The sequence below is a fragment of the Pangasianodon hypophthalmus genome, chromosome 10 (assembly GCF_027358585.1).
Source record: "Pangasianodon hypophthalmus isolate fPanHyp1 chromosome 10, fPanHyp1.pri, whole genome shotgun sequence".
Taxonomy (NCBI): domain Eukaryota; kingdom Metazoa; phylum Chordata; class Actinopteri; order Siluriformes; family Pangasiidae; genus Pangasianodon; species Pangasianodon hypophthalmus.
The window spans coordinates 6,530,658-6,558,436 of NC_069719.1; the positions used below are offsets into that span (position 1 = coordinate 6,530,658).

The 27,779-nt window shown below is 38.6% G+C and overlaps 1 protein-coding gene across 1 annotated transcript in view; it reads right to left on the reverse strand.

Annotated features, from left to right (window-relative positions):
* msrab (methionine sulfoxide reductase Ab) overlaps positions 1-25,072 on the reverse strand; it is a 39,297-nt gene extending 14,225 nt beyond the window's left edge. The window contains exons 1-4 of the mRNA XM_026944294.3: positions 24,893-25,072; positions 11,570-11,638; positions 10,491-10,610; positions 9,949-10,053 (exon numbers count right to left, since the gene is read on the reverse strand). Of these exons, the coding sequence (XP_026800095.1) occupies positions 9,949-10,053; positions 10,491-10,610; positions 11,570-11,638; positions 24,893-25,046 (448 nt within the window). The 5' untranslated portion in view covers positions 25,047-25,072. The remainder of the gene's footprint in view (positions 1-9,948; positions 10,054-10,490; positions 10,611-11,569; positions 11,639-24,892) is intronic.
* Positions 25,073-27,779: the final 2,707 nt, after the last annotated feature.

Sequence of the window (27,779 nt, forward strand, 5' to 3'; positions counted from 1 at the left end):
CACTGTATATGAAACATCCTAATACCCAGAATACACATATATACTGTGTACATACACAAACACACATACACACACATCCACCCATCTGCATTATATATATATATATATATATATACAGATGTATGTATGTATGTATGAATGCATGTTTATATATTAGAGATGGCACGATAATACTGTTTCTTCTCCGATACTGAAACCTTGAGTATCAGCCAATATCGATACCCATCCGATATTTTATCTTTACAAAGTTATTTAGCGTTAAAATGATTTTTAAAAACTGAAGCACTTAAAAAACCCAAAACATAACAAACCAACACTTTTACACAAATCACTTACACGGCATATATAATAAAATATATAAACAATAAATATAATAAAAATCAATCCTAACCAAAAAAAAAAAAAAAAATGTGTAAACATGTCCAGTTCCAAAAAAAAAAAAAAAAAAAAAAAAAAAAAAAAAACTTTTTCTAATCCAAATCCATTTGTTACAGGATTGGATCATATCGGCCTGATACCGATCCTCATTTTCTAGTGTATAAACATATATACACAGTAATCCGTGATATATATATATATATATAATTACTTTAGTTACAATTCCATCCTTCTCTCTATTCACCTCATGACCTTCAGTGTGAGAAACACAGAACTAACAGTAACTATCATACACTACATCTCCTATAACATAGTTATAGTTTTTGATTCAGCTACCACACCACCCTTCCTTCCTCTTTCACCCTCATACCCTCTGACTTCCTCCATCTTTAGCTGAAACGGTTGCTCTAATACTCCATCACTTCCTCCCTCTCTCTTTGTCTCGATCCTTGATTGAATGCATTACTTTGCCACTTAAACACACACACTCTCTTTCTCCATATCCAATCTCCATAAATTAGCTCCGACTGCCTCTCTGAGCTTGAGTGATTGACGCACCGTAATGACTCCGCCTTTTTCAGCCCCGCTGTAGGGGGAGGGACAAAGGTCGAGGGTCACCCCTCATGAGGCACGTGCCGACTGCAAGCTGCACCCCGCCAAAATGAAAATGGGGGGTTCTTATTTTAGAAACGAGGCGTCCCTTTTTTGTTGTCTCACTCGACGGGGGGTTGCGCTGATAGACAATATGCTGCAACTGAACTCACTGAACTGAAAACCGACATCCAGATAAAAACCAGCGAGATTTAGAGATTTAGGTTCAGAACTGATTTAGAAGTCGGCTAAGCTGTTCCAAAAGCATGGTACATCTTATCCTTTTTTAAAAAAGAAGAAAAAAAAAAAAAAAAAAAACATTAAGCCATGGACTATACCTGCAAAATACATGCATGGTATAACATTGGGATTATACTGCCACATATTTAGGGTGCAAATGGCATGCAATATATAAATAACACACTGTCGCACACTTGACATGACATGGTTAAAGATTACATTTTGACCCAAAATAAACCTACTGCAGTCTATATACTGTATACATCAGTATTTCAATATTTATGTTATTGATTTAGAGTCAAGATTAGCCTTTGCACTCCTAATATTGCAAAGGTCGGTAACATGCAAATGAGCTCCTAAAAAAGCACATTTTAATTATTTTTCTGGATGTTTTGATAAGCCATGGCACTGTTGTGATAAAAAAAAAAGGATTATTTAATCATGCTACACATATTTGTTTTCATATTTTGCAAGATATATTGCAATAGCAATGTATTACTGCTGTAAGTCTTTATTAGACATTAGACATTTCACATATTAATATATATATATATATCTTAGGTTTAGAACTGATTTAGCAGTCGGCTAAGCTGTTCCAAAAGCATGGCACATATTATCCTTATAAAAAAAAAAAACAACAAAAAAACACACAAACAAAACCATTAAGCCATGGTACATGCTTAATGATATAACATCAGGATTATACTGCCATATATGCTACATATATATATATATATATATATATATATATATATATATATATATATATACACACACACACACACACACACACACACACACACACACACACACATATATATATATATATATATATATATATACATGTATATATGTATATATACACACACCCTTTTGGAAGAATTTCAAAATTTGAATCTGCTAATGCATAAAGAAGAAAAATACTATCCTAAACTAACACATAATCAAACCTTGCTGATTTTAAGGTCATTGAAAACCTATAACTGTAAACCACATTGCAGGACGTTAGTCAGATAGCACTAATAGCTGACGCTGCACACAGTATTGAAAGTGGCTGGTCAGTAGTTATTATTAATATGATATTAATGCTGTATTAAACAGAGCTGACTCCAGATCAGGAGGCTCTAATAATATTCACAGTATGAATGAGACTAAAGCTCTGTTCGGATTGGACTTGTTCTACATGGGGATGTGGAGTAACGCAAATAATACTGGATATTTTAATCTCTCTGGGATTTTAGTCCCATCTGAATCCATTGTGCTGGTAAAGATCCTGTTATATCCTCTGGGAAAAGAGGATTGTAGCAAGGAACGAAAGCAAGTATCGTCTGAGTTCAAAAGAAAGAACAATAAAATAAAGAAGATGTATAAAAAGATGTGTTAGAGAAATGGTGCTTCTGGGGCTTCAGGTAGGTTACTGAGCTCCTAGCACAGACAAAAGCCTACAGACATGTTATGGTCATGTGACCTACTAATGATCGAGTGCAGCTTGCATCGTGTGGAGAACACATGCCATTTTTAGAGTCACACACATAAGTAGATTGTGAAGATACTCCCATCACTTAACAGACATATGTCCATAAAGCCTAGCCATCTGAACAGTACTTACATCAGCAGGTGCATCGATGTTAAGGACGAACTGCAATCACAACTGTTTTTTTTAAATCTTGTTCATTTGGTGTCCCTGATCATATTTTGCATTATTCATGAGCATCAATGTAATTCTTGTTTTTACTCATCTCTAAACACCTCACTGTGCATGTGTAGCTGGGGAAAAATTATATTAACCAATCATCATCTCCCTTTCCACACCTCAATTATCATCGAGTGAAGATGCTAAACTGTTTCAGTCTAAAATATGTCACATTACAGAGAAAACTGCGGTATGATTTCAGGTTAACGTCATGTTTAACCCTTTAAATAACGTAAGATGTGCGCAAACGTACATTCCTCATTAATGTAACTACAGTACACACTTTTCCTGTTATCTTCAGATCTGACTTCAGCTCAGCAGTTATGAAGCTCTGATATACACTGATTCCAGGTCAGTAGTTGTAATGCTTAAACCTGCTTAAACCTGATTAAGCTGCCTCCAGATCAGCAGAAGCTTGTGTGTGTGCGGCTGACTGGAACATACAAAGCTGACAACAGCTCAGCAGTTTGTGATTATTAGTATCCCAATTTTGCTGAATAAAGCTGTCTTCAGATCAGCAGGTGGACTCAGAGATAGATAAACACACCATGCACTCCATTTTCTTCTCCACAACACGAACCAACACACTCTCTCTCTCTCTCTCTCTCTCTCTCTCACACACCACACACACACATACACACGTCTCTCTGTAAATACTGCATGACCTAAAAAGAAGAGACGCAAAGAAAGCTAAGTATTGGGGAAAGAAAAAACAGAACACAGAAGCAAGAAGGAACCCATCACTGTGTCTTTTTTCGACAGAGGCTGAAAGAACGATGGAGAGGGGGAGGGAAGAGATGCACAGAGTGACTAAGTGATAAAAGGGGAGCGTGGGGATGAGCAGGCCGCCTCGGGGATCGGACGATCCTGGAACGACAGAACTGCTGTGGCAGTGACAGGGGAGGGGAGGCGAGGAGAGCGAAGAAAAAGGGTAGGAGAGGGGGAGAGACAAGAAGAGAGGAGGAAGATAAGATGTTCTTATCTTAGTCCGACCAAGTGCCAGACTTTTGGGGTCCAGTGGGAGCGGGGGGCTGGGGGTAGTTCCCTTCTAAGTAGATAAGTAATAATCTGCTGAAGCAGTCATGCGAGTGTGTGTTGCTTGTGTGTGCAGTTTTGCACTTCTCCATATTTCGCTATGGGCAACAAAAATACTACGCCTTCTACATGCCCCCGAACCCCTCCGTACTATTTGTCATATATCCAGAGTCTATGACATGAGAGTCCATGCATGTCCTAAACATATGGCAGGTGCATGTGTGCCTGTGTCATGCATGGCCTAGAGCTACTGCCAGAGCAAGTGTTGCTGGGTATGAGATTGGGGTTATGAAGGAGACTGTGCTGGGAGTGCATGATTGGCTGGCAATGTTGCTATCCGAGCCGTGATTGGCTGCTTTGCAAGTCACGCTGCTGAGAGCAGAACCCTTTGAACTGGGAGACAGCGGCTGAATACTCAGGTCTCATAAGGCAATGAGAAGAAACACACACTCATACATACACATAAACATACTAACAGACTCGTGCATGCATGCATACACACACACACACACACACACACACACACACACACACACAAGCCTTTTCCATTTCAGACAGGTTAAATGCAATGTAATGACTAATGCATCACATATAAGAGAAACACACACACACACACACACACACACACACATATACACACGCACAATGTAGCGCAATGATGTGAGTGTATGCAGATGGATGAAACCCGAGTTATGCATGCATGGCGAAACAGCCTACAGAGATGTTTCCACATCCCTGCACTAAAATTGTCCAATCACAAAACAGCGCACATGAGGCTCTTGGTCAGTTCTAATGAAGGCGCTCAGATTTCTATTGAAACATCTTCAACCTAAATCAATATTAGCAGATATTTAATGACCTGAATGACCTTCAGAGAAAGGAAGTACATCTCTTCTAATGAGTCACATCTCAGAAGCCTGACTAGACAGAATTTTCTGCAGGCTCTGATTTTCAAACTGCGCAGAAGCACAACTCCAGGAGCATAACTTCAAGCAACTTTCTGCAGGCTATAGTTTTCCCTCTAGGATATGCCGGGATAATGAATAATTAATAAGCGTGGGTGGCTTTATCTAATCAAAGAACACCAAGTGCCTGCAACTTGAGTAGACGTTATGCTATAGTACGGCATCATGTTTAAAATTTGAGTTTAGAACTGCCTCGCGTGTCTTAATGCCCTTGCAGAACTTACATTAAGCCTTTGCTGAGTTCTAGCCAGGGAAATATCTGCAGCCACTCTGTGCTGAACTCCTTACACTGGGCCCCATGTGTAAGATTCAAGTTGAAAGGCTGATCATCCTCGCTTCTGCTGCCGTTTTGCTCCCTCTGCTCTGTTGGTACCCATTTCCGTCACACCCAAAATAAAGTTTAAAACTTTTCATGAAGTTACCAACTGGGTGTCAGACTTTTTTCATGCAGCTCTATATTTCAAACAACACTGTGCTGAGAAATGTAGTTTTTGCTATATTTTTTTGCTTTTATCATCTACACATTTACATTTATGGCATTTGGCAGATGGCCTTATCCAGAGCGACTTACAGAAGTGCTTTGAAGTCTCTATCAGTAAATACATTCTGATACTGGTTCGGACTAGGAATACCATCAGTCTAAAAACTCTGATGGGGGTTACACAGTAAAAAGCACACAGACAACAAAAGTGTTTTTTTTTTTTTTAAATGCTAATTTAAGTACTTTAGGAAGAGGTCTTTAACCGTCCTTTGAAGACAGCCAGTGGCTCAACTGTTCGGACTTCTAGGGGAAGTTCATTCCACCACCTAGGTGCCAGAACAGTGAAGAGTCTTGATGCATGCCTTCCTTGTACCCTGAGAGATGGTGGGACCAGTCGAGCAGTGCTAGAGGTTCGGAGAGAATGTGATGCAGTGCGAGATGTGATACGTGCTCAGCGCCCAGACCGTGGTCCGGATACTGACCCAGCAAAGTATTTCAGCGGATCAAACCTAGCATGCAAAAATATCAATTCAGCGATTGGAGTTTCTAAAATATGAACCACTGAGGCTTCTGTAGCAGATCCTCTGTTTATCCAATTACATGCATTATGTAAATTATTTAGCTGAAGGGAGATCAGAAAGAAAGGAGGTTTTCAAGACTTTTGTAGATTTTTTATTCCATTGACCCTCTCTGGGCTGATTAAAGAACTGAAAACATTGCTTGTATAAAAAAGTCCCCAACAAAAATGGCTGGACAGAGAGACATTTATTTGCCTGCGTTAAGTTCAGAACAGATACTTGACCTGACTGTCTGTTCAGAGTCCTCTTCAAATTCTATTTATAGCCACGAGCTAATAATTAATCATCATGTTAGCTGCTTATCTAGATGTTTATGAGCAAGGAATTTAATGTAGCTGGACCTTCATAGCTTTCAGTTGCATATCCCTGATCTATATGAGTAATCTAGCTCCATGTAATGTTTATATAAGATTCAAAAATTTGATTAAATTGCTATTCATATAGGTGCTAGTGTGTGATATTTGATATTCACATAACCCTGTTTCAATGCACAATGAGATTAAAATACTGAGCCCTAGCAAGTGGTTGAATGAAACTGGAGATTATAGTGGAATACTACTGTAGATAATAACTGCAGTTGAAATACACAATGGACAGATCTCTAGAGACTAATAAGCTTGTAACAGTGAGCTGACACTGACATTCATGACTCTGGCATGACTCTAAGTAGAGGCTTAGTGGAAAGAGTTTCGACTCCGAAGCCTGATGATTGCATGTTTGAAGTCTTGTTTTGCTCATCTGTGATCATCAAAAATAAAAAAAGACAGTAACAAACAGGCAGTATAATTACTCAGTTCCTGCACTTAAGTCTGGTTTTTAAGTATCTGTACTTCACCTGAGTTTTTCTTTCACTGAATATTTTTACTTACTGCAAAAACAATCTCCACTTTCTCCTCACTAAAGTGTCAATTACTTTAATTTGTAAAGTAAAGGCTCTCTTTTTTTAATCAGATATCTTCAAGGAGTCAATCTAAATACCTAACATATCTAAACAGATGTGACAGCGAGAATGAGACCTAATAGCCATCGCTGTAATCTATCTCCTTGCTGTGTATTTATCACAGCAGGTTGTTTTGTGACAGCTAGCTTTTAGCATTAGCTACGATCTGAGAGTTTACGACTAAAGCTTTTTGTTAGTTAGCCTTAGCTAATGTTCTCTCACATTCCTTGGTTTCTTGGTGAAAGAGGCAATAATTTATCACCAGAAACTAAGATCAGTGTGTGATACGAGGCATATGTCCTTCTCTTTTTTGTACATTTAAGAGTTTACACTTTTCTACTCTAACCTCAGTGAGGAATCTGATGTTGTACTTGAACTTCATAAGCTTTAATTACGTGAGTAACTGAACTTTTACTTGAGTAAATAATTTGGCTACTTTTATCACCTCTGCCAAACAGGGATCCGATGTGTGGTTAGACAGCAGAGATGTTGAGAGGTGACGCAGCAGAGCAAGATTAACACCGAGAAGGGGTGAGATAAAGTGTGAGCTCGAGACACAAAGTTATAAGGTTTGCCCTGCGGGTCTGGAACATCCAGAACTCTCCTGATTGAGAACTACACTGATCCTAGGTTGTGTTTCCATTGCACCGTGACTGTGAAAAACACCACATAAGACATTTCATTACTTGGCCGAGGAGGTTGAGATTGAATTTGTTATTTCATATTGCTTCTGCTTTGCTGTGGGAATATGATATTAACAAGAATGTAGTTTTTTAAACCAGCTGCACTTGCAATTTCACACTTCAAGCTTTTTCTTGCCATTGCCGCAAGCAGCATGGCATTCCAATACAAGCACAAACAAAATGCACTCCCGTGACATTTTTTGACACGCCAAACAATCTTTGGTATAAAATAAGCTTTAGTAATCACTTGTTAGATAAGCGGTGGTCTTTAAAAGGTGGGTAGGAGTCTGTGAACCTTGTGTTTGACTGATCATTGACTTTGAGTAAGACGATGTTTTCTGGAAATACAGCCAAAGAACTAAAATTGGTGCTGATTTCACCAAAGGCTCCTGCAGGGGAAACTCACCGATATTTTCCTAATTCCACACTGAACCCAGAGGGGTTAACATTGCTAACAAGAAAATTGTAGCAGTTAAAAATTTTTTTATTTTACCACAAAAGCCCTAGCACATGTCCGTAGACAAATTTTTATTTATTTATTTATTCATTTTACAATAAGAACAGCGATGCTGTAACGTCAGCATTGGTTATGGTGATGAACTCATTTTCCTAGGATGAAATGCAGCCTCATAAAATGGCCGCCTTGGCCTCCATTTCTCAGCAGCCACCACAATTTCCTTGTTATTCCTACGATGCACACCTGTCTTCAGTTTCACCTTGATTAGTTTTGTTTTTTAGGTCCTGATGCTCCTGTCCCTGCATCTGAATACTAACACTTCACGTAACGGAAGAGAACGCTGTTGCCCGGAAGAGAACACTGTCACTGCATTTCAGCTTTTCTTCATTCATTATACTTTATAATAATTTAGACTATATAATTTAATTTACCATTCTCTTGATTTATTTTTCCACATTTACTTTACACCTCTATAAAATATGTCCTTGAATTCAGCGAAGCAAAGCGTCACAAAACTCCTACTCCGTTGTGCAATGAGCTGTGGGCAATATTAGCTGAAAAAGTATCCACGGTTCCACACTTTGAAAATCTACCTGAAATAGTAGACCATCCGGATACCTTTAGGATACTCATTTCAACATATAACGATTTGGGACACACTAAGTCTAATCTCGGATGCTATTTAGGATGGATAGTAGGTGAATTGAGAGGCAGGGTGCGTGGCTAAGTCTCTGTTGTGTGTATTTTTCACGTTTTTGACTCTTATTCTTTTTATTCAGTTTCACCTTGAAACTGAATAAAAATAATAGAGTCAAAAAACTGGGTTTGTGTTTGGAATTGTTTGAATGCTTAATAAATACCGCCTGCACTTGCGTACGCCGTTGCTGCCAGCCTGAGGCAAAAGTCTAGTGTTACTACTATTTCATTTCATAATTAGCAGCATCTCCAAATCCATTCTTCTTGGTTTCTATTGGCTCACAAGACCAAGTGAGGTCAAAGTTCACCCACATAAAGTCAGCGTGAAGCAAAAGTAAGTGCCATTAGATGAGGTGTGTCTTTCAGGTCCCTGTCTTCTCCTCTTCAGTGAATTTCCTTTTCTTCCAGTCGAATTTTATTCACATTTAATCTGACTGCTGCTTTATTTTAAAAAGCAGAAACGTTTTCGATGTATCCTTGCAGCAAGTGGTCAAAAATAAGAACTGTGATGGCTAAACCATTTATAATGGCACCTCTGCTGAAACCTTTTCCGTTTTCCTTCATTTACCCTCTCTCCTTTCTCGATATCTCAACTGTGTGTGTTTCTGGGTGAAGACTAACAGAAAGCTCTATTCCTCCTGTCACATGACAAAAACAACAAACAGACACGGAGCGAGCAGGAGGGATGGAGTGAAAATCATGGGTGCAAAAGAAAGAAACTGGAAAAGAGATGGGTATCTGATATGTGTGTGTGTGTGTGTGTGTGTGTGTGTGGTTTTGATGCTGTAGATAGAGAATCTAAAAAGGCAGATTTGATTTTATGACTTTTGTGATGCAGAGCGTTTTCGTTTGAAAGTGGCATTTTTCGAGGGCTGCTTTGCTTATCGTTCTTCATCTCTTATTGGGTCTCAGCTGCAAGATGCACTAACACACGCACACACACACACACACCCTTTGTCATATGGCTTCTTTCACTGCAGATGGAAGATGCTAAACGCACCCAGTAGGCATGAATACCCATGATAACGCATACCCATAGTGTATTTCATATCTCCAAACTCAGACACATTAACACAATCTGTTGTCTGCTTCTACCTCCTGAGACCCTTCCCAAAGCACACACACACACACTTCCCATGAGACTGTTTTGCGCATCAATCCAGGGGACATGTTTAGGTGAGTGCACATGTGTGTTTGTATGTGTGTATTACCTTGAGTGGGGTTATGGCTCTCCCAGAACACCTTCAGCAGTTTCTCCAGGCTCACGTCTTTAGGAGGGTAGACCACTCGCACCACTTCCGTGTGACCCGTCAGACCTGCAGACCAGGTCACACATGACTTTTCTAACATTTCCCATATTCATAGGAAACATTTTTCAACCTAATACCTCTCTACAACATCTGTAGAGTATGTGATGACACACTGCAAACGCAGCAAACACGCAGTCTCACAGACACACACACTCACACACTGTATCTGCCTGCAACTAGGTCATGGGGTGGAAAGAAAAAAAAAGGGGGGGGGGGGGGGGGGGTTTCACTGCAGAAAGCTGCTAGGATGATAGGAGAGAGTACAAGGACAAAGACAGAAAGGGTGAGAGAGAGATAGAGAGAAAGAGAGAGAAAATGCAATGAGTAAGCATCTCATACCCTGATTTCTCAGCCTGCATATATTTAGGTAGGGGTGTGTGTGTATGCATGTGTGTGTGTGTGTGTGTGTGTGTGTAAGTGGTGGTGGTGGGGGGTGATCTTACCTGTACACACCTCCTTGTAGGTAGGGTTGGGGGTGAATCCACCTGCGTATCCTACCTGAGTTGAGAACACACCAGGAAGAGTCCAGAAGCGTCTCTCTGCACCCCAAAAACAGCCCATACCTGTGTGCAAACACCCACCAACCCAGACACACACACACACACACACACACACACACACAATAACAAAATTCAGTGTAATACATGCCATACATTGTACACTAGTTTGCAACTTGTCTGTGCTTTGCTGATGCTACAGACAGACAGACTGAAGTATCTACAAATAAACCAATCATAGAATTTAATTAAATTCTAAAATATTATTTAATCATTCCTATTATCTTGTTTTTGTGTTTATCTGTAATTCCCACATTGTTTCATGATGTTTTATAGATCATTTATTTCTTAGTGATATTGTTCTGAGTGACATGTTTGAGTGATATTTCTCTGATGTATTTATTTTTTTTTTTTACGTAGCTAAAATGATCTCTCGGCAAGTGAACACTGATGGATTGGACCTGTTCACTGACTGACTCTTTTAATTATTTAATTTATCTCCATTTAATTTCCCTGTGCTGTTTGTCCTGTTTTTTTTTTGTGTCACTAAATCACATTAAGAAACGAAAGAAACAAAAATATACTTTTAAAAATTCAGTGGGTGTCAACTAATAAAAATTGAAATAAAATAAAAAGTTGTAATAAAAATTCTGAAACAAATTGCAACCACAATAAAAATGTTACTGTGAAAATAATTATAATGGCATAATATTTTATAATACAAACTGAGTTTTAATGAATTACTGAATAACAATAGACAATTAACTAATTTATTTATAGTTGGATATATATTCATATGATTACTTAATGTATAGTCTATATTTATATATTTATTTCATAGAATTAAAACTTTGAACATGAATTCTAGTTAATATAAATCAATCAATAAATAAAAGATCATAATTGTTAACTATCAACTGCATCTATATGTAATATGTAAGGAAGTGAAAATGTCTTTTTTGTATTATAGGTGAGTTTCAATGTGGATTATCTGCAGCGTGTTGTAGTGTGATATTGCAACACACCAAACATGATCATCTCTGTCCCATCAGGAAATGGCTCTACTGTGGGCTTCCCTGTGGCTGCATGTTTCGCTAGAGAGAGAGAGAGAGAGAGAGAGAGAGAGAGAGAGAGAAGAGAGAGAGAGAGAGAGAGAGACAGCTGGTTATGAAGCATCAAATTTGGTTTGGTTCCAGCACCCCAAAATACTGTTGGTCCGAAACCAATAACCAGCGACATCAGGAGCTTGTACGTGGTGTCATTTTGTTACCATGACAACACTGGAGAAATGAAGACGTCGACAGTACAAGGAATTTTAAGATCATTGAATTATATTGTTTAACAATTACAGTATTGACGTTAAGAGCAAATGTTTGTACACCCTTAAGACAAAATATTACTTTTCCGTCTTCAGTAAGCACTTTATCCTGGTCCAGTTTGCAGTGGATTTGGAGCCTAACCCAGGAAAACTGAGTGTGAGAAGGGAATACACCCTGCATGAGATGAGAGTCTATTGCAGGACATCACATATAAACCCAATCACACACTCATCCACTTGACTGACTTCTTGTTTGGGAGGTGAGAGGTAACCAGAGAACCTGGAGGAGACTCCATAGATACAGCGAGAACGTGCACAACTCCAAATAGACAGTAACCCAAGCTCAGGATTGAATCAGGGACCCTGGAGCTATCCGCTGTGCCACCAGGGTAAAATATGATCTCAATGGCAGAATTACAACTTGTCAAGTTGTTGTTATTTTTATACAACTGATTACCAAACTCACTCGTCTGACTGTGTAACGGTTCGGCACTTAAAGCAGTAGAAATGTGGGCAGGGTCTTAAGAAGGTTTGCAGGTTCCCTGAACAAGCATCTACGTAGGTAGTTGGGTCAGCCTGAGTGTGCGTGCATGTGTGTGCGTGCATGTGTGTGTGTGTGTGTGTGTGTAAGGGATAGCACTGGGAGGATTAGTGCAGATTTGCTCACTCTGGTCAAGCTAAGCAGGATCAAAGCTTGGGCCTCCACACTGAGAGACATTTAACAGATTACAATAAAAATACTCACACAGGCTACAGTTCCTATTTTAGAGTAACATTCACATTCACTGCAGCAGCACCCCCCCCCCCCACACACACACCCCAAAGAGGTATCCAACTATGGAAGCCAGACCATGACTTTGCTACAGATTGAACGTAAGTGGAAGCAGAAACTGAGATGGTTAAACAAAATATTTACAGGGTGGTTGGGTCGACTGTGCCAACTGTGTCAACTGTGCCAAGCTTGAACTACAAGAAAAATGGCACAGATGTGGCACGGATTAAGGCAAAGAAGACTGAAGTGATTTGCAGCCTAAAGCTACAGTCTGCTTACTGGCTTACACATTCCACAATACTACGAACACACGGATAATATCCCCCCACTCACGCACACACTCACCCACACACACCAGTGTCCAATAAGCCATTTCTCAAGCAATACTCATCTAAACGGAGCACATGTCTATTCGCAAGCTAGATACACACACACAGACACACACACACAGACACACACTCAACAACAGGCTATACCACACACTAGAGCAGCATTACATGGGCAATATCATTGCTATTCTGTTGTCATAAACTATAATAACTTAAAACAAACTGATGAATCTGTGATGAATTACAGTTAAAGGTCTGTCTGGATTCATTTGCCCAAAATTAACGAACATATTACATATTAATCATGATTTATCAGCACACCTAACAAAAAAATATCTTAAACCTTTCAGCTTGCAGAACACAATAACTAAACTCTGGTCTGTAAGCTGCTCATTTGTGTGTCGTAGGATTCTGTGATATTAATTTAACAAAGGCTAATATTGTAATAACAATCTCATATTTATAAGAATGAAGTGGTTGATCAAAGCATAGACAGGATTTTTTTTGCTTTCTAATAGTTTACTTAAGTAATATAATGAGGAAAGAAGCAGTCTGTTTTTAATTCATTGAAAATACATTTATACCTTTGAAAGAACTTAGGCTTGCAATGTAGAACAAAGGCTAAAGTAATAAAATATGATCCAGGCAATTTTGTCCCTTAATTGGCTGAAATATTGAACAAATTAATCATTACAATCATCATTTTAGCCTTTATCATGCAGATCCATTGCTGTCCATGAGTTCTTTATTGGTATTTGTACCACTGTGCTGTTGAATTCTCAAATCTGATTAGTCAGAAGGTGTTGATTAATTTTACAGAACAGCAGCGCTGATAATCGTGCTGGATGCTCTACATAATCTAAACCTAATAATAAACAAATTAAAAACATGTTATTTAACAATCAGAAGTTTTTTGTAAGCAGATAAATGTTTATTTAGCACTTTAGAAGGAAACTCCAGTGTCAGTGCCTTGTAACAGTCAATGATAAAACTGTAACTTTAAGTTTTCCACCCTGGGAAAGTCCCCATGGCAGGGTTTACTGGGCTTTCTGGTTTCTCTCTAACATGACAAGCTGTGCTTTTGTCTTAGAAACGTAAAGAGAGAGAGAAAAACAGAGGCTGGTGAGGGAACGACTGTTTATAGCGCTTTATAGATCTGTTTATAGTGCATAATGTTTATAAAGTGATAACAGGAATTTGTTTCGCGGACGTTCCACAACATTAAATGTACTACAAATGGTTAAAATGTATGATGCGTCATTCATAAATACAAAAATTGTAACTGCAAATTGCCAAATTGCTGTGGTATGAAAGAAACAAAACACTTTGGGACTTGCTGTTGTCGGAAAATAATCAACATTTACGTTGTTAACAGTAACGCTGTTGCATACTTCCACTGATGTCAATGTAAAAATCAAATCAAAAGTCATGTGCAATATTAAATACTTTGAATTTGTCAAGGACAGACATGGTTTTAAAGGCAACTCCCATTTTATTAAGCAATTCATACTGACATACTGACGACCTGCAATCTAATTTTCATCCTCAAAATGTTTATGCTTCACATTTATGTTAATGTAAGTAAATAAAAATAGTATATATAGAATATCAGACCAGCGATGTTAATTTCAGAATTTCAGCAGATTGAACCTCTTTACACTTCCTTTGCTTTCCCATAATGCCTTTGTCTTACACTTTATTTATCTCGCAAGCATTCTCGCTCTCTTTCATGCAAACACTTCTCACTAAACCTCCTCCTCCCTTCACATTCCCATAATGCCCCTCTCTCTCGCGCTCTCTCTCTCTCTCGCGCTTTCTCTCTCTACACACACGTTGTCTTCCATACTGGGTTTTGTTTTCCTCTCATGGAGTTTTGGCGGCAGTCCAGGCGATGCCATTCGGTCTCTTTTCACCATGAGCTTAGAGTCGGTGCCAACGTCTTTACCCAGACCACAACACCTCACCACCAAACACTGCCAACGCCCAGAAAGAAAGAGAGAAAGAAAACAGAAACAGGGTGGGAGAGCCTGACAAAAGAATACTGCAGGAGGGGACGGCACAAATTGAAAACGGGAGTTCTCTTTTTCCGGACAAACTTCAGAAAACAACAGATGAAATCTACCCACGTTTGTATTTTTTTTTAATTTCGGAGAGGAAAGCTACGCTGGAACAAATCAGGATTGGAACTAATCTAAGGGACTCAAAAGGACTCCACCTTTTCACCACCTACCCAGGACTTACGAAGACAGAACGGTCATAAACATACAAAGGAGACTACACTCTGTTGGACTACCATTACGCAGGGCTATCTTTTCGCCTGGCGTCCACCACATTGGTGTTGAACACATGCCATGTTGTCAATCTACAGTCAGTGAGAAATGCCAACACACTGCGGACTAGCAGCGCTATAAGGTGGGCATATGGCTGCGCTCTGATTGGCTGGATCGCTACCGCAGGTGGAAATTTGGCTACGTTCACATTGTCCAGATCCTGCACAGCGCCGTGTGTCCGTTGGAATCTTCCGGAACATTCTGGCACTGCTGGGTTTGGGAAGAGGTGGATTAAAATAGCTGAGGATAGTGATATTGGTGAGGAACTTGCGAATTTGGGTAAACACAACCACCAAACCTCAAAAGAGAAACTGTAACAATCATGGGGTCGGAGAAGAGTACAACAAAGCCCTCAATCCTCACTCAGAATATTAACCAGACTCCGTCAACAACGAGTGACACATACGCTTCGACTGCTTTTTGCCTCTCGCCCACCGCTTTTTTGCCACTCGAATGATATACTGGCAATGTACACAACACACTGCTGACTATGAAAACTATAAGCTGAGCATATGGCAGCATTCTGATTGGTTGGCATCCTCAAAATCTGCAACCAACAGCCGACAACACACACACACAAGCCAATACCAATTAAATTTATCAACATTACAGATTCAGATTCATTACAGAAATAGCACACATAACTGTTCCAGTAACTTTCATTAAGTGAAAATCTTCCTGTTATTCAAAATTTGCACCATAGGTATGGTCTGGTTGGGTATAGTCTAAAAATTTTGCATGCCTACATAGAGCAATTGATAAAATGAGGTACTCTGCATAATTGGCCACCTTCAATCAAGTGCTGCTCTAGATAACTACAGAGCTTGTCTGTATGGCTGTGCCAGCCCTGAGCTTCCTGAGATTCGTCGTACCTTCACATGCTACACATTAGCTCAAAGACAACATAAAATGCGAATTCAAACACTTGATTTTATCCGCCAGGATTTGATAGGCTGATACAATGTGGGCTCTCGACACATCTACGATGATTGGCTTTAATTTTTTATTCCGCCTTCGAGTATTATAGTGAAAACACAGATTTTATAGTGAATTTTGATTTTGAACAAATGGAAGCCAGCCTGCCACTACAACAAGACATCTCTGTAAGCTTGTGCTAATCTTCTTCTGATTAACTGATGTCATATTTTCCTAAATTTTGTATCCCTACTACAGGACGTGGATACTCGAGACGAACAAGCAGTGATCTACACGCTCATATACAGCAGTCCAGGACGCTGCAGTTACCCACATCTACTCCACCATGAAGCAAAGAGCATCCGAGCCTGCTCAGTCCACACACCACATGTTCTGTTCACACCCGTATCCAGGCAACCCTTTCCGGTTGCCATGGAGAGAACCCCCTCCCTCTCCAATCACCCCACCCCGCCAACACAAACATCCTCAGCTACTGCTGGCAAGATGGAGGCATGCAGGTCTGGAGGAACTGCAGCAGAATTCTGATGGGCCTGAGTCTTACACTCAATTACACCCATCCACAAAACACACACAGCTTCATGACCGAAGAACATGGCCTTGTATTGTGTTGCTTTACTTTAGTATGGCACAGAGAGATGAAATTACAGAGAGAAAAAAATACTTTCCCATCGGAGGCAGAGCCTTTCTTACATACAGGTGCAAACTCAAATCTTACAGGAATACCAGCCGTGACACAGTCTAGTTAAATTATAAATATACATGTGTACTGACAGGAGCAAAACTTCTTGAGTCTTATGCCAGAATAATGTGTGGTGGCCTGAAAAATCCTATACATGGTAATTTTTTAAAAAATAAAAATTTTTTTATACTATATATAGTTCTATAAACCATCTGGATAGCCTTTATCTGATTACAAAATGAATTGATTAGGCTTGTATCTGCTTCATTACGGCACATACCTACTCAACAACTTGACCAAACCATGACATTCACTGTGTATCACACTTAGCTGGCAACATTTTAGACAGACTGACTATTTTTACCGCTGTATTTGTGAAACTACCTCCTTATACAACATGATCTTTGCAGCAACATAGTCTAGGCAAGAAAAGTAAAAACATTTCCATATTGTTTTGGTGAAATATATTTTTGGTTTCTTAGAGTTAAGATGTCAAAATGCTGTATTATAATATATGTATATATATATTATATTATAATATATGTCAGTCAGATTTCAGAGAAAATAATATGTATCGTTTACATAAAAATATTTAGTTTATTATTAAAATGTTAAAAATTTTATTTAAACAAGTATCTAATCTACTAGTTTGAATTATGTAGAGTGAGTGTGTGTGATCAATTCATGTATTACTAACGTGATCCATTCACGCTTTAAAATGTTGCGAGGATGTTTGTGCTGACAAGAAGAAATGACTATAGTATTAAATTAACATGATTAAATCACGATAGCGCAGCAGGTAACGTTGCCGTCTCACAACACCACGGTCCTGAGCTCGATCCTAAGCTTGGGTGGGTGCATGGAGCTCTATTTTATTCCAGTCTTCTGAAAATACAGGATACATGTTGAAGTTGACGTTCAATTAGCTTACAGAAACAGTGATATTCAAATATTTGAATTACGTTTATGTACTTGTCACATTCTGACCGATGTTTGAAAATGTGTTACTTGACTTTACTGGACTGGATTTTTTCAGGGGAATGGAGGCGCAGGATGCGTTATGTACTGCTACGTACCAAAAGCAAATTGGAGAGAGCAAATTGTCAGCAGCTAATTCATTTAACACACCATTTCAACTATGTTACTTTATTCCATGCAATTGCTGTCTTAGTTGGTCATGGAAGCTTGGCACCCATTGAACTCACTATCAGCTAGACCCATGGTTGTCAAAGCAGGGTGAAATATATAGCCAGGAGGTCAGCAATTTTCTAATTTGGTTACAGCAGTAGAAACCACAACTCGCCTTTATTATGACTCACCACACTTCACAATTGATGTAACTCACCAAGTTATTATAGCTAGAAATAACATCAACTGGAATCTAATGACAATTTTAATAAAAGAGGGTTCTATGGATTGAAAGTTAAGAAATTAAAAAAAAAAAAAAAAATCTCTCTGGCTCCAACAAATGGCCAAAATAATATTCTATACATTTAAATAATGTGCCTAATTTTTTTTTTAAATAATTTGTTTCTAAAATAAATTTGTCCTGAGAGATTTTTTTTTTATATAGTTAAATGGGACTGTAAAAAGTTTGTGAGCTAAAATATATTATTGCTGCTGTTTATTTTTTGGGAATTTCTCTTATTATATGTCTAATACAAGAGGTAATACAAACCTTTAGTAACATGCCAACGGTGTATTCAGGATGAAGGTACATGCATTAATTATTAATCCCCAGAATGATGAGCACAGACATCCTATACAAAAAGGGACAGAGGCGGCTTCATTTTCTGATAAGGTTCTTTGGCATTACAGCCTTTATACAGTTAGTCAGCGCTTCAGGTCCATGCCATTGTTTGCTAGAGTAGCATCAAGGCAAACGACACAAACAGACTCAATAAGATCATCAGAAAGGCTGGCGCACTTTTAGAGCTCAGCCTTGAGACTCTGAAGACGGTAATGGAGAGAAGATTGCAGGCCAAGCTCTTAGCCATCGTGAGCAATTCCTCCTATCCGCTCCATGAGACAATCGATGTCCAGCGGAGCATGCTCTGCATCAAACTGCGCCTGCAGTACAGAGAGCTTTTGCAGGTCTTTCTATCAGACTGTTTAGCCATGCATCCATTTGCTTAGGAGTAGACGGCACATTTGCACTCAATCTATATTCCGTTTTGTCATTTACTGCAACGAAGTCACTGGAAGAGACATGATCATCATACTGTATGTGTAGAGAGTGGTATATGTGTAGATTCACTGCTTAGGGTCTTTCATTTAAAAGGTTTTTGAAGCTGGATAGATCTATTTTGCCTTTTGGCTTATTGAAGGCTTACTGGAACTGGAATCTGGAACCTTCCTGTTCAAGTTCTATTACATTTCTGCATATATGAAACTAGAGAGACGGCCTTTTATGACAGCAGCATTCCTCTGATAGGTAGCCAGACAAAGACTACAGCTTTAACATGGCTCAAACTACAGGGTGTCCCAAAAGTCTCCATACATAGGGGAAATTAACACTTTTTAGCAAAATGGCTTCCAAAATTTTTCATGCTTAGTTTATATTATATATTTACTTTCAGATAGCTTTTAAGAATGCCTTTGACAAAAGACAAATGTTTTGAAATCATTCTCATGGCTGGTTCGGGAAGCTGTCGCAAGTTTGCGATGGACTTAACAAGAAGCATGGCAAGCACATCACACACAACACTGTTGCCAAACTTATTAACAAATTCAAAAAGACTGAAGTGTTGCCGACCAACCGAGAAGTGGACGTCCACCAACATCTACTGACGAAGGCACAGTCGACGTGGTGCTGGCAAACATAGTCCCCTGTGTATGGACACTTTTGGGACACCCTGTATTTTACCTTCTAATTATATCCTGCTAGGGATCAACAAAGCATTCTCAAAAAAATAAAAAAAATGCAACTGGATCACTAAAGCTAATAAAATGTAGAAGCAGCTCTGGATATGGGTCTGAATCGCGGCACCACCATATACAAGGGTCTGTAATAACGACACGGTCGGCACCCTTATAAAGTCTCGTGGACACAATGTGCGCATGCTCAGGGGTGGACAAATCATAAATGCATTAGCTAGCTTACCAGGCAAGTCAAAGCTCTAAGGTATTGCTCAATCACATGTTACGCCGGCCTATTTTTAACCAAGTAAAACACTGCAACTAGCATAACTTATCACAAGTGAATTATGTGCATCAGTACAGACGATGGACAATAAGCAAGCACTCAAATCCATGACAAGGGTGACTTTATGTAGTCGTCTTTATCCTCTCCTGATGATCCTCTCTCTGCTGAGGAAGCATTGCGTTTACACCCTCGACAAAAGGACAGAAGGTCTCCGGCCTTCATTCCAGCTATGAGCTGTGGCTTTCTCCATCAGACTAGCTGACTAGCTTCTTCATTTTCACCGGAAGTGTTTAAATGCCAGGTGAACGTGTGTTGTGCTTGTGATGTAACGGTTTTTGCGCAGTGTTCTGCTCAGTTTTGTCACTGTTTCTACATCCTGAACCTGGAAATATTGTCTAGCACCTGTTCAAGCTAATTAATATGCCTAGTAAAAATAGTTCATACCAACAGCCACACCACATCCTTGCTTCATTTATGTAGTACAGCAGGTGGCAGAGGTTGAAAAACTAGCACGTGCCACAGCATCGAGGGCCGTTTGTGTCTTAAACAACGGTACCAATTTAAAGTTTTTCTCTCTAAATTCAACAAGGAGTAGAGTTTTTTCAGTCTATGGTTGTTGGATGAGTGAAGTTAAAACACACACACACAGGTGATATCACCAGCCGGACAACTGTGAATGAAAAAACTGAGAGCCAGGATACATAATCTGCTTGTCCTGGGCTCCTGGGGAAGCGATTTGTCCTTCCATGATGCTACATCGAGATTTTGTTTCACTGCAGTTTTTTTGCTACACAAGTATGTGCACATAATATTGAGGAAAGAGAATTAAGCCAAATAAAAAATTGATATTCATCTGTCTCATTATTGTACATTGGGAATACCATGCAGTGAGTGAATAGGGTTTATGACGAGCCACTACAGCAGGCGTAAAATATAAAATCTTGGGGTCAGGTCTGCACACACAACCTCAGGTGGCGATATTATGTGGCACTTTGTTTAAAGACCTTGACCACTGCGAACAAATCTGCGCTACTGTTCTGGAGCTTTAAACCCACTAAGCATATGGGTTCTCCAGAATCTGACTGTAATAACTAGCCATAAAAAGAACAGCAGGTACTGCCTCCATCAGACCCCAGAGCTCATGCCACACCCCCCCACGGGAGGTGGAGGCCCGGAAACTTCCGCCATGCTGTGACAATGAGCTGCTTCGACAGACGGAGCAGGAATTTACGACGTGGGTGGAGCTTTCATGCGCAAAATGCACAGATGGTCCTCTAATAGTGCCATGGTACTAAAACTCCCATAATGCATTGCTCAGCTCTAAACAACGTGGAAGGATGCAAAAAAATGTTCCTTTTAACTAAAACAGTAGCAATGATCATGAACACATTGAGAAGCTTAGCTACTTAGTCATTACCAGGTGTTAGTTTTAGAAGGTGTCACATATATATTTAATCAAACAGGCTGCTTAGCATCATAATATAATATAGTTAAAGCATTAGGAATAAATATCAACCCTATAAAAATTTTATTCTTTTATTTTACTTTATTTTATTTCCAGACTTTAGTGCATGTGACGTGTGCCAATGTGTCTTTGAAAATGAGTCTCAGTGATCTCTGGGGAAAACAGCATGTGTTCAGGTGCATTCTGGGTACTGCACCCCAACTGCCTGGAATTTATTTTTTTAAATCAACTCTACAACTCAAGCTCTGAGTTTCAGGCCTGTTTTAACACTCTCTTGTCGACTTGCCTTTACAAAGTCTCTTTATTGCCAGCTTAATAAATAACTACAAGGGTCACAGTGACAACAGTAAAAGCGACTGCACCTTGCATCTTGGTGGTGCTTGTATAATTTTCTGGCCGCTTCAGAATGTTGAAGGTTGCAAACTGATTGGCTCTCCCTACTTCTTACTAGGGGTATGCGATATGTATCATCTACGATAATATCTTAATTGTTGTTTTAATGATGTGCGAGCTGAAGTTATCGAGTATGTCACTCACTTTGCAAAAAACAATAAACAAAAACGCCTTGAGTGTCCATGCATTCACTGCATGGTGTAGCCTTGTAGAATGCAGTGTGCAAGTTAAGCTAGCATATTTGCCTAAAAATGCATGACTGAAGTGATGCGAATGAGCGAACAAACAGCGCCAGGAGACAAAATACAGACACCACCAGCCTCACAATCTATGTCATTAGATTTAATTGCTAGACGCAGGTCATCCTCACTCGCATGGAGGTGGTTTGGCGTTGAAAAGACGGATGTTGCTTGAAATACAGCAATCTGCAAACTATGACGAAATCGGTTGCCGTTACAGACAGCTTGACAACTAACTTGTTTCACCATCTGCGAACCGAATATGAAAAATGTGAAAAGTTTCAGGAGTCAGCATTCCACGACACACCTAAACCAGCCAAGGTACCAGCACATAAACACACTCAGCAAACTTGACCGGAATCATTCTGCGAAAAAGTGCCTTACGACAAGAAAAGTAACAGATGGCAAGACATAAACGCTGTCACTAATTACATCGCAAAAGACATAGTGCCAATTCAAGTGATTGAGAGAGATGGCTTCTAACCATATTGTATTGTTTTTACTTGAATGCTTCAGTATCAAGTAAATACACAAGATCTCTTTTCCTTAAATATGTTGTTTCCATTAATATCATTAGTAATCAACAATTTATATCTAATTAACCTGCGAGCTAGTACAATATAAGACATTTCTGAAGGATGCAAAATATCATCTACTTATCGTTATCGACAAAATCCTAGAAAATATCGAGATATCATTTTTTGTAAATATCGCACACCGCTACTTCTTACCAGTGGGAAATCAAACTTTTAATCATGGAGAAACACTAGGATTTTTCAGAGAAAGATAGATAGTGGATTGAAAAAGTATACACACTCCAGTGATTAAAAGTTATTAAAAAAGAATTTTATGTGAAGCAGACTGGTGAGTAAACAGGTTAATCTCGCTTGTTCGCCAATGGGCTGCTGGAAAAGGTCTATAGTCGGTCATGAGACATGTCTCAAATCGCCTCTTCCTGTGAATGTAGAAAGCGTATGTACAGGACGCTAACTTGCAAATCAGAAAAAATTTGTAAACTGTTCTGTATAGATGAAAAACAGGTCACATGAATCCCAAAATGTAGCTGTAAATGTACTGTGAAAGCAGCATGCTGTGCAGAAGTTGTTGCTGATTAAAAAATAAGCAGGATTTTAATAAATGAACATTTTCAACATATAATAGACAGAAGGGAATGACATTAATACATTGCCTTTATATGATATATTTTTAAATGTTTTAAGAATTGCTGGTTAAACCAGAAAGTGTGTTTTTAACTTTATATACAGCGTAATAAGCTGTTTTTTTCTGGCACCAGAATGTGTAGCAAAACAAATGTGTAGTTTTTAAAGGTTTTGTGCACTTTTCTTTTTTAAATTGCTCTGGGAATGTGCAAGTCTACAGTCACTGATTCAACCCATTAGGCATTTAATGTAATAGGCTTCCTGTGAGCTGATAAAATAATGTTACGCTAATTAAGATGGTGACAGGAACTCATGCAAGAGCAAAGGTAAAGACAAAAAAACAACTCGAGTGAAACGCAGGGAAGCTGAATCCTAACGTCTCATACTAGAGCAGAAAGACTGAACAAATAATTCAATAACATTAACCACAAACCCACATTAGGAAACATTTTGTATCGTGTTAACTGCTGCGTTCTTGTTTTATTAAAGCTGCGGTTAGACACGCTTTATACTTGTTTATGTGATTGGTCATTAAGGTTTGGATTAAGCCCATTTAATTCAAGTGACTAGCCAATCAGACTTTTAATTTTAGTAGTTATCAATAACTGTAATAACTATAATAACTTAGTTACTCCTGAAAGGGACTGGCGTCCTATCCCGGGTGTATTCTCGCCTTGTGCCAGGCGTTCCCTGGATAGGCTCCGGATCCACTGCAATCCTGAACAGGATAAAGTTCTTACTAGAGAATGAATTAATGACCTTAGACAATAGTTAATCTTGATTTCTACACATATAACATCATATACTAATAATAAAAAAATGACTGGTTATGCTTCATGAACTCTTGGAGGTTCTTGGACCCTATTTTGATAACTTTGACATTACTCTTTGCCAAGAGCCTACTCCAAAAATGAGTGTTTTTAAAGTAAGTCTTCAGAATTCTTTTTATTCTTTAGCTTTTAATTAATTTAAATATATTGTTGTTATTGTTGTCTTTGTCGTCATTGTCTCTGGATACTATATTTCTTATCGTAAAGCACTTTGGGTCAACTTTGTTTTGTGTTAAATGTGCTCTATAAATAAAGTTTAACTTCACTTGACAAGAACTGGATGCATCTCTGGATGCAAAAAGTTTTTTTTTTTTGGTTAGATAAGACTTCCATTAACAACATTAACTTCATAACTATTTAACTGCAAAACTGAAATTGAAAAATGCCAGATAATAAACCATGATTTGGGAGGGTTTAAGTAGGATTTTGTGCACATATGAATTTTTTCACCCAGCATTATGCATTAATATTTTTACCCCATAAAACATCCTGTATATAATGCATTTACTGTAAATGTACTGTGAAAGCAGCATGCTGTGCAGAAGCTGTTGTTGATTAAAAAATAAGCAGGATATTAATAAATAAACAATTTCAACATATAATAGTCAGAAGGGAATGACATTAATCCATTGCATTATATGATATATTTTTAATATTCTTTAGGAATTGCTGGTTAAATCAGAAAGTGTGTTTATAACTTGATATACAGTATAATAAGCTGTTTTTTTATATGTGGCACCAAAATAATTTACCTGCCACGACCATTTTCTCTTCTCTGCCTTTAAGAGCTTGTTCTTTTGTAGGTAAAACCGACTTGCTGCCCATGCTTAAGTTCACTAACGAGACCCTTACAATAAAAACCGCAGAAAGAAATTTGTTTGCACTTTTACCGAGATAAACAAACATGACTTCCGGGTTGTCTAAGTGAATCAGTGGCTGCGTCTCCAATTACGCCATGCTGCCTGCACGAGAGCGCTACACCAGCTGTAAGAGAGTTGAACACGCGCCCTATCTAGTGCACTCTGTATCCAACACTGGAGATGTTTATAGTTCCGCTTGAAACGTTGTAGCGCGTGGCATTATGGGAAGAGTGAAATGCTGAAGATGAATATTCATGGCGTTGAGAGAGACGCAGCGAGCTGCATATTAAACAGGCAGAGGTTAATGCGACTTTGACACAAAAAGCCTCCTGTGCAGTATGCGCGCCTATGAAATTAAATTAAAATAAATAGCCACATTAAGAAAGCCGTTCAGAATGCAAATGAACTTGCAGACCACCACCCCCTCTAAAAAAAAAAAAAAAAAAAAAAAAAAAAAAGCCTGAATAGGTTGCAGACATTGACAATTTGCATGCAGAGGCAATTAATCATTATTATTTATCTACATGTAAATATTTGCATTCATTTCCTAATTTGCATCAGGATGCAGCTCAGGAACTGTACAGTATGCACCATGCACAATAACAGCTACCATCAAACAGTCTGTAAAATTTCAGTAAAGGCAAACAGAGTGTAGAATTGGGTGCAGCACTTACTACAGCTCTGTTAAAGCACTTAATATATATGCACAAGTGTGTGAATTAATGCTAATTACAATATTAGAATATTCATCAACTCGAGAAGAGGCTAAATGAGCTTTTAGGCCTCTGTAGGCGTTGAAGTCACGCTTGCATCTCGGCGCGAAGGCCTATATTATGAGTGTTATTAGGCTATAAATTATTACCAGAGAGCACTATAGCAATTCAGGAAGTGATTTAGCTTTCTAAAATGTTACATACTCAGCTGTGAATTTAAATGTACATTATTCTGAGTGTGTCATGCGTTGAGATGTGACCTAGGTTTATTAATACGCTGAGTGGAAGTGTATTGTAGACTTCCGGAAAACCCAGGATGCCAGGTCTCAGTAAAATTTGCAGCTCAATTACAAACCACACGCAAAGACTGGAAACTAGCCCCAAATTTTGGGCATTGGAAAGACAGTGTTTGTGTGGGGAAACGTGTTCACTGTGGTGTGCGTGCATTTCTGATTTGCAGTATCTGCAAAACACTTTAAAAAAAAATTAACTGGTACAGCCATTATCCACTCCATATTCCCACTTTCCCTCACCCAATCTTTGCAATATATTTGACAACAGAAATCATAGATACAATGTCTGCACTTACACTTTCCCTTTGTTTGCTATAGGTCATGCTCGCAGAAATTGATTAAATCTAATTCCACCCATGGACTTATGTTATCCTCCCACAACTTTCTTCCAAAATTAGCCTGAGTTGCTGTAAAAACACTCACCCTGGCAACCCTGCTGAAAACTAACCAGCATTACACTGTGTTCACAGTGTTATAAGGGTTAAGAGGCAAAAAGATTTTCAATAACCTATATAAATGATATAACTGGGACTTTCATTGTGATGTTTTTTTAAACATTTGATGTTATAATTGTAATGCAGCCCATTAACCTGAACTCTAGAACATTATTTCTCCCATAATGGGTCATTTCCTTCTGTAAATCTTTTATGAAACAGCAGAAAAGTAAGAGTGGACTTATACCATACATTATTTATGCACATTAATTATTTTCTGTAAAAATGAATAGCCTTCAGACACAAAAAAGACACATCTCGTCATTGACCTATATTAAAATGCCTGCAGTAAAATCCAGACCTATATTCAAAAGCAGAAAATGTCATGACTACGACAAACTCCAATAATGATATATAAAAATGTGCTGATTGTAGCTTTAAAGTAAAAGTAAGGAAATGATTTTTTTGGATCTTTTTTTTTTTTTTTTTTAACAATAGCTTTTACAGTCATACACACATTTCTGATTAGGATGACAAAAAGAGGCAGTGGACTGTTTGGTGTTTTAGCGTAATTGTCACAGTGGTGGTCTCACTTGAGTGAAGACTTTAATTAAAATTATAAATCATGCATCATTCCTATACAACACTCCTTCATTCTGTCTCACTCATTTTGTCTCTTTCTCTCACCCACTGATCCGAAGCCTCCAATCCATCAACAAATGTGTTTATAGAGCATCTCCCCATGGTCAAATTCATATGTTCTGATAACTTACCAGTAGCCTGACTAGGACTAGATGGGCAAAAAGAAGATCTAGTGTCTTTATCTGATAACACAAATGTAAAATGCAATTTTAAAACAGCAATTTGACCATTTTTATTTATTAAAGAACAACACATTGTACATTTTATCCATTTACAGTTACAATTCATGTCCACCAAACAAGTGAGCTCTTGTTACACTTACATTATAGCAGCTATAAACAGTCGTTCACTCACCATTGTCACTTGTTTCTCTCTCAAAAAACCCACAGCTTGTCATGTTTACCAAGAAATGACAAAGTGACAAATGACAAACTCCTGTCATGAAGCGTTTCTCATGATAGAAAACTGACTGCTACAAACGCTGCCACTGCAGACTCCTTCCATAAATAGACATTACATATAAATGTCGGAAATCTATCTGTCTTGATTAGACATTTTTCTTTGTTAAACAACCATACATTTTAATTCATTTATGATTATTAGGCTTAGACTAATAATGGAGCGTCCACCGTACAAGTCCCTGTTACTATAGAAACAACATATTAGAACGAGCGCATTAATGTAACCGTGCAGACTG